This window comes from Dipodomys spectabilis, unplaced genomic scaffold, assembly GCF_019054845.1.
Source record: "Dipodomys spectabilis isolate Male_0828 unplaced genomic scaffold, ASM1905484v1 ptg000187l, whole genome shotgun sequence".
NCBI classification, from domain to species: Eukaryota; Metazoa; Chordata; class Mammalia; order Rodentia; family Heteromyidae; genus Dipodomys; species Dipodomys spectabilis.
The window spans coordinates 2,913,568-2,928,460 of NW_024870864.1; the positions used below are offsets into that span (position 1 = coordinate 2,913,568).

Here is a 14,893-nt window from a genome sequence, read left to right on the forward strand (position 1 = left end):
CCCATAGGAGAGCCTTGTAGAGCTGGTACAGTACTGCCAGGCTGGGCTACCAACACCTCCTCCACCCCCAGGGTCTCTTTTGCATCTACCCCTTTCCTGAGAACCCTGCAGAACCCAAGCCCCCTCGCCAGTTCATGACTTGGTCTGAGACAGAAGACTTCCCTCAATTGTGCTTGGTGAGGGTGTATGTGATTCGAGGCATCAATCTGCAGCCACAGGACTTCAATGGTCTGGTAAACAGCCCCCAGAGACAATCAGCACAGCCACTTCTGCCCCCTGCCCAAACCTTAACCTCCCCGAGATCCTCAGGCTCTGATAATCTGACCACTAACTCCTTACAGGGCTCACGGGGTTCACATGGCTCATTTCTGCCCTACTCCCTCCCTCCCTGAGCAACCTGGACTGACTCTCCATTTACCTGGCTTATATATAACCCCCAGTGTGACCCTTATGTGACCCTGCAACTGGGGCAGACGAAGCTTGGCAACCGGGACTTATACCAGCCCAACACTCTGGACCCCATCTTTGGCATGTAAGCTGCCCTCATTCACCCTGTCCTACTTTTCTTTTTCTTTTTTTGTCGGTTGTGGGACTTGAACTCTGGGCCTGGGCACTGTCCCTCAGCTCTTCAGCTCAAGGCGAGCACTCTACCGCTTGAGCCACAGCACCACTTCCAGTTTTCTGGTGGTTAACTGGAGATAAGAGTCTCATGGCCATTCCTGCCCAGGCTGGCTTTGAACTATGATCCTCAGATCTCAGGCTCCTGAGTAGCTAGGATTACAGGCATGAGCCACTGGTGCCCAGCCCCTATCCTGCTGTTCTATCCCTTCCATACTCAGCTGGGAGTCAGCCCCAGCAGTGCGTTAGATTCTCTCCCAAACCCTGAGTTCCTTCTGAAAAGTGTCTCACACACCCTCGGTGCCCAACAGGTGGAAGATAAGTGGATTTATTTCTCTCATACACACTGTCTGGAAATGGAGCTCACACTTCACTGACCAGGCCATCAGAAGTTACTTTTGGAGCTGGGGATGTAGTTCAGTGGTAGAGTGCTTGCCTAGCATGCACACAGCTCTGGGTTTGATCCCTTGCAAACAAGCAAGCAAGCAAACAATAAAGGTTTTTTCAGCCACATACAAGGAATGGCTATTGATGGACAGCAAACTACCCCAAGTTTTTGTTCTCCATATCTGCCATAAGTAAAGAAAGGGGGCTTTGGGGGAAGATGCTAACATGGAGAGGCTGGCTCACAGCCTCTGCCATTTCCAACACTTGACTTCTAGGATGTTTGAACTCACCTGTAACATTCCTCTTGAGAAGGACCTACAGATCCAGCTCTATGACTTTGACCTATTTTCCCCTGATGATAAGATCGGAACCACAGTCATTGACCTTGAAAACCGACTCCTGTCTGGCTTCGGAGCCCGATGTGGGCTTTCCAAATCCTACTGCCAGTGAGACTGGACCTGTCTGGCAATTGAGGCTGATGGGGAGGGGAGAAGGGAGGATGAGATCCCATTGCTCCCTTAGGGCTGGGAACCAGAGTTCCATTTATCTAGTTCCCACTTCCTAGTATCCTGGTCAGAGCAGCACATTCTCCAGAACCTCTTTCCCCTCTTCCCTATCCCACAGCTCAGGACCCTTTAGATGGAGGGATCAGATGCTCCCAAGTTACCTTCTGGAACGCTATGCCAAACGGAAAGGGTTGCCCCCACCCATGTTCGACCCTAAGGATGACTCTGTTTTTTATAATGGGAAGATATTCAACTTGAAAAACTTCGGTAAGCCCCAGCATACGTACAGAAAATGCAGCTGAGGTGGCTCCAGAATGGAAGAGCTGCATGCAGATGGAGGGGGGAGAGAGGACAGGGAGAAATTGCTTCTGGGCACCCCCCACCCCCACTCCTTTCCCCTTTCTTCTCACAGAAGGCAACCCTGGCCACCACCCACTTGAGGCTGGGAAAGTGTCTAGGAGATGGGAAAGTTAATAACCTCATGATTCCCTCCCTCCAATCTAGAGCCCAAACCTCCTGATGTTTATGGTTTGGGACCCAAGAAAGAACGCCTAGCACTGTATATCCTGCACACCCAGGGGCTTGTACCTGAGCATGTGGAGACCCGCACACTATACAGTGACAGCCAACCAGGCATCGACCAGGTATAGAACTGGTGGGGCTGTTCCTGTCTCGTATGAAACAGGCCGGACCAGGAAACAGGGTTCAGGCCATAGCCCAGAATGAGAGGGAAGACAAGGCCAATCACTCTGATAATATGTACACCAGAAGACAAGCATGTTTTGCATGTTAATAAGCAAGAAATTCCAGCCATGTCCCTTAGAATACAGAACTTCAGAGCTGGACAGGAAATGGAGGCTGTGTGCCAGGTGCAGGAAGCACAAGTGAGCCCTCCCAGCAAATACCTCCACTGCCTTCATCTCTCAGGAGTGGCGAGGAGGTGGCACCGCAGCTCAGACAGTGCAGACATTACAACCCTGGTTCTGGCTGTTAATTGCAGGCTGCTTTCTCCATGGCAAGGAGCCTTAAACAAAGGAACAAAGATATAGCCAAGAGCACCCTAATTATCCTTTTCCCTCCAGCTACTAAAATCACTCATTTTCATTCTCCAAATCTCGTAAGCTCATGCCACATTTTAAAGTCCTCTGCTGAGCATTATTATTCTCTCTCTTTCCATATCTATCTATCTATCTATCTATCTATCTATCTATCTATCCATCTAGCTAGCTATTCTCATAAAACCTGTTTTCTCAAATGGGTCAACTTCAGAAGAATGAAAGTAGGTCTGGTAATTTGAAAGACAACATATTTATTTTCCAAGGTTGGTAGTGCTGCTCTTTTACTTCCTCCTTTCTTTACTGTTTTCAGCTTTTATGTTCTTTCTCAGGCCTCTGTACTTTACGGCTAGTTTACTATTCTTAGGGTGTGTTCACATAATACAAAATGAGCTAAGGGCTCAGGATGTAGCTCAGTGGTGGTGTGCTTGGGAATAAGAACCCAAGTTCAAGGTCCAGTACCTGATTGGATCATCTGACTGGCTACCTAACTTCCTCTTACTCAAGGCTTTCACGCTGCTTAATAAAGAAAGGCCCAACCCTACTTGGGATCCCCATTAGAGGTCATCGAAGTATGACCTACTCAATAAGTGGCATCAGCCGCTCCCCTGACCAGTTATAAGTGAAATCTCAGCACCAAACCATTGGCTTTGGAGCCATCATACACCACCCACATTTTACTACTATTCCAGTCAAAAACAAAGAGGAAGCTAGCAGGTGATTGATTACCTGCTGCCTCTCAGAAACCTCTATGCCCCATTCCTGGGTAGTGTAAGTTTACAGCCTCATGAGGCCTCAGAAACTGGAAAAACAAACTCCCAGACCATCCTGCTGAGAACAGGGATCCCAGCAACCCCCAGACTAGTGAATATTTCTCTACTCTAGGGAAAGGTACAACTGTGGGTGGACATTTTTCCCAAGAAGCTGGGGCCTCCTGGCCCCCCAGTCAACATCAGCCCCAGAAAACCTAAACGGTAAGTAATGACCCTATTCTCATTGGCTGCATCTCAGTTCAGCCCTCACACCCTTGAGTGGCCATAATTTATTCCTGGAAACAGTTTATGAAGCTCTACTAAGAGCTTTCTAAGTTTCCCAAATTCAGCAAAAGCACAGAAGGCAGCTTTCAGGCCTTAGCCTCCTTCACTAAGGCTGCAGCTGGGGAGATAACCCTCAGCAAAGCCTCAGAGCACAGTGGCTGCAGGTATGAGCTGCGCTGCATTATCTGGCAAACTAACCACGTGGACCTGGTGCATGAGACTTTAAGTAGAGACAAGATGAGCGACATCTACGTCAAAGGGTGAGGAGAAAGGGCCCCAGTAGAGCCCATCAATCCCCCTACTTCAGCCACCCTCTAATCCCAAGGGGGAGATTTCTCTCCACTACTACTTGTGGCTGGCAGGAAGCGGGGCGGGGAGGGCATACTCATGAATGCCAGGTGAAAGGATTCTGTCCCTAGGTGGTTATTTGGGATAGAGAAGGACATGCAGAAGACAGATGTCCACTACCACTCCATGACTGGGGAAGGCAACTTCAACTGGAGGTTCATCTTCACCATGGACTACCTGGCGGCAGAGTGCATGTGTGTCCAGAGCCAGAAGGTAATAGGTGTGGTGGGGTGAAGGGGCGGAGCCTAGGGTCTTGAAGTTCCTCCTTCCCAGCTCCTTCCAGAGAATACAAGTTGTAACAGAACATTAGGAATGTGTCCTTAGGCAGAAGTACTCTTCTTTGATGGTGATAAGTCCATCACTGCTGGGTAGGTGTCCAAGGGAAATGTCAAGGAAACAGACTAGTGACATGCCCTTCTGCTGTCCTCCAGGATTATATATGGAGCCTGGACCCCACATCAATGAAGTTTCCAGCCCGGCTCATCATTCAGATCTGGGACAATGACTTCTTCTCCAGTGATGACTTCATAGGTGAGATACTAGCATAGGGCTTGTGACCACAGGACAGGGAGCTGCTTCTTACTAATGGCATTTTTCTGGGCTCAGGGGTCCTGGAGCTGGATTTATCAGATATGCCCTTTCCGGCCCGCACCTCCAAGCAATGTTCCCTCAGGATGATGGATACTAATCCCAAGTGGCCCTACCGCCAACACAAGCGCTTCTCCCTCTTTAAGAAGATGACTGTAACTGGATGGTGGCCTTGCCAGGTCCAAGATGGGAACAAATGGCGCTTGTCGGTAGGAACTGGGGAGGATGTCTACCGACTAGAACGGCTGTCACGTAACTGCTGGGGTCCTTTTCCTTTCTGGATGCTAGGGAGTAGTCCAGCATGCCCTTACGTCTGACCTAGCCTACCACCTGTGTTATCTCTAGGGTAAAGTGAAGATGTCTCTGGAGATCCTGACAGAGAAAGATGCCTTAATCAGGCCAGCTGGACGAGGTCAATCGGAACCCAACCAATACCCTACTCTTCATCCTCCCTTGTAAGGGCTCTATTAGTCAGAGGCATAAAATACCTTTTTCTTGTTTCAATTTGTATGGGATGATGATCAGTGGGCCTACAAGTGGATATGGGTAATTACTTCCTGCCAGATAGCTCAGTTATAATAGAAGACAGCGGACTTGAGAAGTTAGGGGGGGAGCAAGTGACCCTCCCCCACCCCAAAAGAAAGAAAGCTCTTCTGCTTTGGATCATAGATCCGAAGGTTCTTTCTGCCCTTCATTCTCTGGCATCTCCTACCATGGACAGACGCAGTGACACCGCTTTCATGTGGTTGCGGTCACCTATTAAAAATGTGTGCCTCGCTTGCTGCAAACGCTACCGCTTCAAAATCCTAGTGGCCTTCATCATATTGGTTGGACTGTTTGTACTGTTCAACTTTATCTACGCAACTCCGGTGAGTGAGAATCCTGGGGACAGAGACAAAGGTACTGGTGGCTTTGGGGATGATGACTTTGGGCTAACTCTGTGGTCTCTTCTAGAACTATTTGGCCATGAGCTTAGTCAAACCTGAACTTCGGATGTATCCTCCTATTAAAATAATCAATCTCATCAATTCCCAAAACACCAGCGGGGACAACTTCTCTGACCTCCAACATCCAAACTTACAGACTACTGCAGACCAAACAACAACACTACTCCTCCAGGAAGGAGGTAATTCCAAGAATTACCAAAGTCTTATCTTCCCAGACTTCCTAGAACTTGTAGCTCCATAAGACTAATTTGTCCATGTTGGGCTGGCTTATCTCCTGCTTACCACCAGCCTCTGGCCTTCCTACCAGTTTCCTGTTTCTGTTCTAAGACATATACAAGGGGCTTGTACATATTCTATTTTTTGGAAAGAATTTACAATAAAAAGAGCAACCTGTAATTTTTTTCCAGCCACTGAAATACACAAGTTTTATAAATAAAGTCACCTTGTAACTTGGGGTTGGAAAGGTTGAAGACAATAGGCAAGGCTGAAATCGTCAGCTCTTCAGTCAAGGAACACCATCAGTCACCTTTGTGTACTTCTAGTCCTCTTATACACTAAAAGCCTCTGACATCAGAGGAAAGGAAGGAAAGAATGACTGTAGGAAAGTGACGCTAATGAGTGAGCAGCATACTAAGGCTACTGCTCTTACACTAGGCACACGTGCACAAGCACTACGCCACTAACCAGGTTCTAGCACACACTTTAGGGTTATAATACCTAGAAAAATATCTGGTCTCACTCACCATGGAAGAATTTGTTTCTATAACAAAAAGCAGGAGCCAGAGCAGGACATACAAGGCTAGGATGGGTGGGTTTTGTTTTCTTTTAGGATTAGGGCTTGAACCTAGAACCTTGTACTACTTCAACTACATCCCCAGCCCTAGGTTGAATGGTTTTCTTGTGCAACATGTTTCTCAAAGGACAGAAGCCTAATCCCCTAGGTTGGGTGGGGACTATAAGTGACATCTTCCTGGCCCTCCTTAAAAAGCCTCAAGGTGCAGGCACCAGTGGCTTATATCTGTAATCCCATATACCCAGGAGGCTGAAATCTGAGGATTGCAGTTCTGACACAGCTCAGACAAATCTTTGAGACTCTTAACTCCAATTATCCAGCAAAAAGCCAGAAGTGGAGGTGTGGCTCACATGGCAGAGTGCCAGTTGTGAACAAGAAAGCCAAGGGCATGAGGCTCAGAATTCAAGTCCCTGTACTAGCCAAAAAAAAAAAAAAGTTTCAGGGGCTGGGAAGGTGGCTCAGTGGTAGAGCACTTGCCTTGCATGCATGAGGCCCTGGGTTCGATTCCTCAGCACCACATAAGCAAAAAGAAAAAAGCCAGAAGTGGCGCTGAGGCTCAAGTGGTAGAGCGCTAGCCTTCAGCTGAAGAGCTGAGGGACAGTGCCCAGGCCCAGAGTTTAGGCCCCACGACCGGACCCAAAAAAAAAAGTTTCAAAGTGCTCATGAGCTGAAGTTATACAAACCCACTGGTTCTCTCTCTCTTCTCCCCTTCCCCTCCTCCCCAATCTCCTTTCTATGACTAGACCCTCCCTTCTATACAACTACCCTGGCACTTCAAGAGCTCCACCTAGTCTCCAGCCAATTCAATCTCTCCACACAAGCCAATCCAGCCACACAAGCCAATTCAGCTTGCCTGTGAAGTCAAAAATAGGCAAAACAGTCATTTGCTTTTTCAGTTTTCCTGGTCCTAAGACCAAGTTCTAGATCACAATTTGTCATCTGGCTCCCTTGATATTCTGCTTTGTGGGAAAGATATTAGGAGACCATCCATCTGCACCTACTTTTATCTCACCTGAAGGAGGGCAAGATATTCTGTGCTGCACTTAAAGTTTAGTTACATTTGTGCTATATTAATCAAGCACAAAGAAAGAGGGCTGAAGAAAAAGAATACCTATCCACAGCCAAGGTAACCCCTTCCTTCTGGTATAAACTGAGGGCTTGGTCAATCCCAAAGAGTTGAAGTACTTGAAACTCAAGAAAAGGCTTAGGCCGGGCACTGGTGGCTTACACCTGTAATCCTAGCTACTCAGGAGGCTGAGATCTGAGGATCGAAGTTCAAAGCCAACCCGGGCAGGAAAGTCCCAGAGACTCTTATCTCCAATAAACCACCAGAAAACTGGAAGTGGTGCTGTGGCTCAAGTAGAGCGCTTGCCTTGAGCTGAAGAGCTAAGGGACAGCACCCAAGCCCAGAATTCAAGCCCCATGACTGACAAAAAAAAAAAAGGCTTAGACCTCCCCTAGAAAGGAAGACACTGAGTCAAAGGCTCATGATTGGTTATATCAGCCACTTTAAGAATTTTCTTAGGCTACAGAGGCCCAGAAGAAAGTTCAGTTTCATGTCCTCTAGGGAAACACTAGCTTCTAACCATTTAATCACAGGGCAGACAGGTGAGCAGCGTGTGACTCCTTTCAGATAAGGCATTGAAATAAGGGCTGACACAAAAACAGTACTCAGGCTGTTCTGCTCAATTACCACAAACTCTTCCAGGCACAGGATAAAGGCCATTTGCTCCCATTCTTGCAACATAAAACAGCAGCTGTTTCTTCTCCTTTAGGACAAAGGAGCCAAATTTCTTCTTGGGGGAGTGTCCAAAACCAAGTAATAATAAGAGCTTCTTTATACTTCCAATGTTCAAAGTGAGATTCCAAAAACCATGATAAACAAAAAACATGCAGTTTAAGTGGATACACTAAAGTCCAGAAATACCTCCACCTGATTAGAGCAAATGACAAATGTTCACTCTGAGTCAAACCTAGAACTCATCAGTTTCACAGTTAATCTCATGGCACCTATGAAGTCTCCCAAGCTTCTCTTAACTTGCACAAGGACTTCAGTCTTCACCAAGGGCCTGAGGGATTGGATAGGAAGGCCGCAGACACAACAAGACTCAAGAACCTGGCTAGAGAAGAGAGGCTGGAGCAACAGGCTAAAAAGCAAAGAGCCCTAGGTCCACCTAATGAGGATCGGTGAAACCTAAGTTTGTTCTAGAGCTCCAGAACGCAACAAAAAAAATACCCAAATGTATTTTGGGTATTTGTCTCAGGATGCACATTGAAAAGACAGTGAATGGAGGCAGAAAGGGAGGCAAGAAGATGTTTCCATTCAGATCTCCAAGGAAATCTCAAAAAGAAGCATGTGCAAAAAGCAAAAACCAATAAATGGATATCCAGAAGGTATGAGTTCTGGTTTTCTATTTGTTGACTTAAAAAGAGTAGAAAGGCCTGCTGAGTCCAGTCCATGCCCAGACTATCCAATTCTGTTCTGCGATTTTGGCATCAGAATATGTATGTATTCTCTTCACAACTCTAAATTTCCAAGTGGAAGAGGACTTCAGGGAAAGGCACATCACAGCAGCACTGCCCTAGATGGGTGACTTCCTGGACCAGTTAGATGTCCCTGGGGATAAAGGGTCCTTGCATTCAAACTCCAGTGATGGACACAGTTCCTGACAAGCTGCTGCGGTCTGAAGTAGATCTGCCAGGCTGTGTGCTCAGGCCAGTACCTGCTATTCCCACACTTCATGGGTGATAGTCACAGACAGGGTACCAACAGCAGAGTTCAGTAAAACCGCTTTCGGCTCTGTTCCTGCCATTTGTTGTAGAGTATGATGCCAATAACAATGGCAAATACAGAAAACACCAAGGAGAAAAAAACGATGAGAAAGAGAGCCAGGCCACTCAAGGGAGGCAGTGGAGCTGTCACTAAGGAAGCAAAAAAAAAAAAAACAACAAATCAGAAACATGAAGCCCACCAAGAAGGGAAGGATCTTAAGCTACCTAGACCCCAGTTTTTGGTGCCCCCTTCTGGAATAAGAGTTTAGACTTCCCCTTTCCAGGTAGTTCAATTTAAAAGTGAATCAGCACACCTGCTAAATATCTGTAATGGAAGGACAAGTGGGAAGTGATACAAATATTCCACAGAGAAAGGAATCCACCCTGAAAGCTGCAAGTGCAAGTCACCCAGATTTCATCAATATTGTAACCATGGGAGCATTTCCCAGGATCCCATACTCACTCTCAGGCAGCTTCATATTGTCCACTGAGGGTAGGAACACATCTCGATGCAGTTTCTCTTCTTCTGGAGTCCTCTCCACTGTCAGCTCAAATAACTTCAGGGAAATGACATCATGATTATCTAGAGACGAAAGCAAGAAGAATAATTACTCTAGTCACCTCAAAAAGTTTTGGGGTTAGTATTTTGTTCAAGTTTTTGTTGTTGTTGTTGGTCATGGGACTAGAACTCTGGGCTTGGGTGCTGTCTCTCAGCTCTTCAGCTCAAGACTAGCACTCTACCACTTGAGCCATAGCACCACTTCGGTTTTCTAGTGGTTAATTGGAGATAAAGCCATTTTCTCATCTAAAAATAAAGAATGGGATCATATTCTATATTCTTCACTTAAGTTTTTACTGACAAACAATGCATTATCTAATTTAAAAAGCTGTAGGGACAATAGTGAAGAGGATAATAGTGAAGAGGATATATAAACCTTCTAGGAGTGAGAAGACACATAGAAGACACATACAGCTTCTTTTTCCCTCATGAAGATCACACACACACACACACACACACACACACACACACACACACACACACACACGTGCACAGATAGGAAAAGATCTCTTGAATCTGTTTGAGTCATAGGTAGGGAACTGTTACTGCCTTGGGAGATAATCACCTTCTGGATACTGGCTATTTCTTTGTGGCATCTGGAACTGTGACACTGAATCTTCCTAATATTGCCAGATAAAAGATCAAACAAGCTGGGTGCTGTTGGCTCATGGCTGTAATCCCAGCTACTCAGGAAGCTGAGATCTGAGGAACATGGTTCAAAGCCAGCCTAGGCAGGAAAGTCTGTAAGATTCTTATCACCAATTAACCACCAAAAAAGCAGAGCTGAAAGCAGAGCTGTGGCTTAAGCAGTAGAATGCTAGCCTTGACCAAAAGAAGCTCAGGGACAGTGCCCAGGCCTGGAGTTCAAACTCCAGGACCAGCACGCACGCAAGCACGCACACACACACACACAAACACACACACACACACACACACACACACACACACACACACAATTAGAGACATACATGTATATGTATGTATGTATCTAGTTAGACAAGGTCTTGTTACATAGCCTAGGCTGGACTTGAACTTATGATCCTTCTGCCTCAGCCTTCAGTGCGCTAAGCTTACAGGTATATACAACCACAGCTGACTTTTTTCTCTTAAAACAATCATCATAGGAGCTGGGAAGGTGGCTCAGTAGTAGAGTGCTTGCCTTGAATGCTTGAGGCCCTAGGTTCCATTCCTCAGCACCACATAAGCAGAAAAAGCCAGAAGTACCTATGTGGCTCAAGTAGTAGAACACTAGCCTTGAGCTGAAGAACTGAGGGACAGTGCCCAAGCCCAGAGTTCAGGCCCCACGACCGACAAAGAACAACAACAACAACAAAAAAAAACAACCAATCATTGGGCTGGGAAGGTGGCTCAGTGGTAGAGCACTTGCCTTGCATGCCTGAGGCCCTGGGTTCGATTCCTCAGCACCATATAAGCAAAAAGAAAAAAGCTGGAAGTGGCGCTGTGGCTCAAGTGGTAGAGCGCTAGCCTTGAGCTGAAAAGCTGAGGGACAGCGCCCAGGCCCAGAGTTTAGGCCCACGACCGGACCCCCCCCCCCCCAAAAAAACAACAATCATTATAAACTCAGAGCTTTAAACATATCTCCTGTGTTTCAATGCAGTCATATTATTTTTGGGGGGGGGGGGGAGGGGTCTGGTCGTGGGGCCTGAACTCTGGGCCTGGGCACTGTCCCTCAGCTCTTCAGCTCAAGGCTAAGGCTCTACCACTTGAGCCACAGTGCCACTTCCAGCTTTTTTCTTTTTGCTTATGTGGTGCTGAGGAATTGAACCCAGGGCCTCATGCATGCAAGGCTAGCGCTCTACCACTGAGCCACCTTCCCAGCCCCATATTATTTTATATTTAACTCAATCCATATTTTTTCTTTTTTGCCAGCACCAAGTTTAAAATCAGTGCTTGCTTGTCCAATACTCTACCACTAAGCCATGCTTCCAGCCCTTTTTTATACTGTTTTTGAGGTAGGGTCTGGATTTCCTGGCCACCAACATTCCCCTTCCCCATTTAGATGTCAATCTACCTATTTTAGACTTCCTGTCATAGTTGGAAAGACAGCATATATCATCATGACCAGCTTCTTTCCATTGATTGAAATGAATCCTCAGACTTTCCTGCTTGGGCTGAGCTGGAACCACAATCCTCCTAATTTCAGCTTCCCACATAACTCAGATGACAGGTGTAAATCACTGTGACCAGCTATAAGTTGAGAAGAAGTCTTAAGAACTTTTCTGCCCAAGCTAGTTTTAAACTACAATCCTCCTGTTTTCAGCTTCCTACTGGCACTAACTCAGCCCATCTTTGTTAGTGGAAGCCTATTCAAGTTGGTGACTAAGTCCTTTTATATGATTTTGGTATCTTCCTTGATTTTCTGGGAAATTCCAGGCTTGTACATTTACTGCCACAGACATTTATTAAGAAAGCTCTCTTCCTTTCAGTGGGAATTGGTAAAAGGACACAAATATAAGTACAAGGGGTGCTCATTGCAGCAAGGTTAGTTACTGATTGGGGCTTGGATTTCTAGTCATTTCTAGCTGCTTTGATTGCTAGAATTTTTAGCAAATCCTCAGACTGGTCTTATCTTCAATTGGGAAAATAATGTAGATGTCAGAGCTGAATTTAAACATGGGACAGGATAACAAGCTAGAGCAATAGTCCTCACAGTGTAGGAGAATCAAAGCTTGGGACAAGCTGGAAATGTTCTAAATGCCTCAGAAGTTTTCAACAAGTCATTCTACAAAAAGTAAGAGGTTGGTGGTGTATGCCTGTAATCCCAGCACTCAGAAGGCCAAGCAGGAGGATCATGAGGTCAAACCCTGTCTTAAAACCACACACACACAAAAATAGGGTAGGAGGGGCTGGGAATGTGGCTTAGTGGTACAGTGCTTGCCTAGAATGCATGAAGCCCTGGGTTCGATTCCTCAGCACCATATAAACAGAAAAAGCCAGAAGTGGTGCTGTGGCTCAATTGGCAGAGTGCTAGCCTTGAGCAAAAGCAGCTCAGGGACAGTGCCCAGGTCCTGAGTTGAGCCCCAGGACTGGCAAAAAGCGCAGGAAAACCTTTCAAAAAAGACATAATTTGCATTTAAGGTATTGTATGGACAGAGAACATAGACTTAGGCATTATCACTAAAAAGACTCCTTGGGATTAAACAAAAAAAAAAAATCATCACTTGTCATTTTTAGTTCAGAACGACTTCAGTTGAAAATTAGAGCCAGACATGGTAACATGCCTGTAATCTCAGCCCTTGGGAGGCTAAGATAAAAGAAGTATGAGTTCAAGGTCATCCTTGGCTATTCTGCAAGTTTCTAAAAACAGCCAATAAAGAGAGCTTGTCTCAAAAAAAGGAAAGAAAAAGGGAGGGAAAGAAGGAGAGAGAGGGAGGGAGGGAACTTGGAGAGGGAGGGAAGGAAATTATATAAGGAGGTTAACCTAGAAATCTGTAAGCTCAAAGGAAAATATGTGACCTAACAAGACTATAAGGCAAAGATCTCAAGCTTGTGTCCCTATGCTAAAGCTAGATCTGCACAGGAATCAGACTCTTATATCCCAAAACAAATCTCTGTAAGTATCAAAAGGCTAATTCATAGCTGCTTGGGTCCCGGGCAAGGGAGGGATCTGGCAAAGGGCAGGGCAACTTCTGGCAAGTGATAAAAATATTCTGGATTTTGTGTGTGAGGTTTACACAGATGTAAACTGTAATGATGTAAATATTTGTCCAACCCTTCAAACTGACAAGACAATGTCTTAAGTATATAATCCTAGCTAATCAGAAGGCTGAGATCTGGAGTCTCATAGCAATGTTGGGCTAGAGTTTGTTTCAAGTGGTAGAATGCCAGCCAAGTAAGTGCAAGGCTCTGAGTTCAAGCACTGATCCTCTCAAAAAATATCTTAAGCCGGGTGCCAGTGGCTCACACCTGTAATCCTAGCTACTCAGGAGGCTGAGATCTAAGGATCCTAGTTCAAAGCCAGTCCAGGCAGGAAAGTCCATGAGACTTTTATCACCAATTAACCACTAGAAAACTGGCAGTGGTGCTGTGGCTCAAGTGGTAGAACACTATTAGGCCTTGAGCTGAAGAGCTGAGTGCCCAGGCCCAGAGTCAAGCCCCAGAACTGACAAAAAAAAAAAAAAAACTATATGATAAATCTGCTTTAAAAAATTTAGCTGTTAAGGAGTAGGATTTAAAAGAAAAAAATTACAAAAACATAATCCAGGTGCTCTTCCTAATGAGGCGGCTGAGATGTGAGGATCCTGATTTGAAGCCAGCCAGAACAGGAAAGGCCATGAGACTCTTGCCTCCAATTACATACCAAAAATGCCAGAGTGAATCTGTGGTTCAACTACTTGAGAGCTAGGCTTGAGCAGAGAAGCCTGGGGACAGCATCCAGGCCCTGAGTTCAAGCACCAGCACTCACGCACGCACACGCACATGCACATGTATGCATGCATGCGCATACACACCCCACACCCAAAAATAGCCCATAAAATTTCATTTTTAAAAATCTAGCCAAGCTGGGAACCAGTGGCTCACACCTTTTATCCTAGCTACTCAGGAGGCTGAGACCTGAGGATCACAGTTCAAAGCCAGTGCAGGCAGGAAAGTCCATGAGACTATCTCCAATAAACCCCTATAAAACCAGAAGTAGTGCTGTGGCTCAAGTGATAGAGCGCTCGCCTTAAGCTGAAGAGTGCAAGGACACCACTGAAGTCCAGAGTTCAAGACCCAAGACTGACCGCCCCCCCCAAAAAAAAATCTAGCCAGGAGCAGGTGGTTCATGTCTATAATCCTAGCTACTCAAGAGGCTGAGATCTGAGGATTGCGGTTCAAAGCCAGCCCTGGCAGGAAAGTCCCCATGAGACTCTTATCTCCAATTAACCACCAGAAAACCAGAAGTGGCACTGTGGCTCAAGTAGTAGAGCACTCACCTTGATCTGAAATGCTGAGGGACAGTGCCCAGCCCCCTAGAGTTCAAGCCCCATGACCAGCAGAAAAAATAAAATCCATATTTCCAGTCTGTCTTGAAAACAAGACTATCTGAAAAATCTGTTATTATTGGACCTACATTTCCTCTTAGCAATGATGACTGAGCTCAGTAGCTACTGCTAGTTCCAGGTGGGTCCTTGTTTTTCCACTGTGCCACAAGAACAATCTATTCCAAAACCAAGATTTATTCAAAGTAAATTAAGTATCAAGAGAACTAAGTTTATTCCTTATCTCTTTACCAAAGGCATTATGACTGGGGCTAAAGCTAAGGGACCCAATGAACATATC

The 14,893-nt window shown here is 45.9% G+C and overlaps 2 protein-coding genes across 5 annotated transcripts in view; one reads left to right on the top strand and one right to left on the bottom strand.

Moving 5' to 3' along the window:
• The window catches only part of Fer1l5 (fer-1 like family member 5), a 61,034-nt gene extending 55,262 nt beyond the window's left edge, over nucleotides 1-5,772 (top strand). Inside the window, exons 41-53 of the mRNA XM_042695359.1 lie at nucleotides 72-233; nucleotides 441-532; nucleotides 1,281-1,451; nucleotides 1,630-1,778; nucleotides 2,016-2,155; nucleotides 3,452-3,540; nucleotides 3,768-3,863; nucleotides 4,023-4,164; nucleotides 4,383-4,482; nucleotides 4,558-4,748; nucleotides 4,885-4,994; nucleotides 5,261-5,408; nucleotides 5,494-5,772. Of these exons, the coding sequence (XP_042551293.1) occupies nucleotides 72-233; nucleotides 441-532; nucleotides 1,281-1,451; nucleotides 1,630-1,778; nucleotides 2,016-2,155; nucleotides 3,452-3,540; nucleotides 3,768-3,863; nucleotides 4,023-4,164; nucleotides 4,383-4,482; nucleotides 4,558-4,748; nucleotides 4,885-4,994; nucleotides 5,261-5,408; nucleotides 5,494-5,727 (1,824 nt within the window). The 3' untranslated portion in view covers nucleotides 5,728-5,772. The remainder of the gene's footprint in view (nucleotides 1-71; nucleotides 234-440; nucleotides 533-1,280; nucleotides 1,452-1,629; nucleotides 1,779-2,015; nucleotides 2,156-3,451; nucleotides 3,541-3,767; nucleotides 3,864-4,022; nucleotides 4,165-4,382; nucleotides 4,483-4,557; nucleotides 4,749-4,884; nucleotides 4,995-5,260; nucleotides 5,409-5,493) is intronic.
• Nucleotides 5,773-7,764: 1,992 nt separating this feature from the next.
• The window catches only part of Lman2l (lectin, mannose binding 2 like), a 30,165-nt gene continuing 23,036 nt past the window's right edge, over nucleotides 7,765-14,893 (bottom strand). For all 4 annotated transcript variants that reach the window (XM_042695486.1, XM_042695489.1, XM_042695487.1 and 1 more), the window contains 2 exons: nucleotides 9,515-9,634; nucleotides 7,765-9,201 (listed from right to left, as the gene is read on the bottom strand). In XM_042695486.1, coding sequence (XP_042551420.1) covers nucleotides 9,059-9,201; nucleotides 9,515-9,634 — 263 coding nt within the window. In that variant the 3' untranslated portion in view covers nucleotides 7,765-9,058. The remainder of the gene's footprint in view (nucleotides 9,202-9,514; nucleotides 9,635-14,893) is intronic.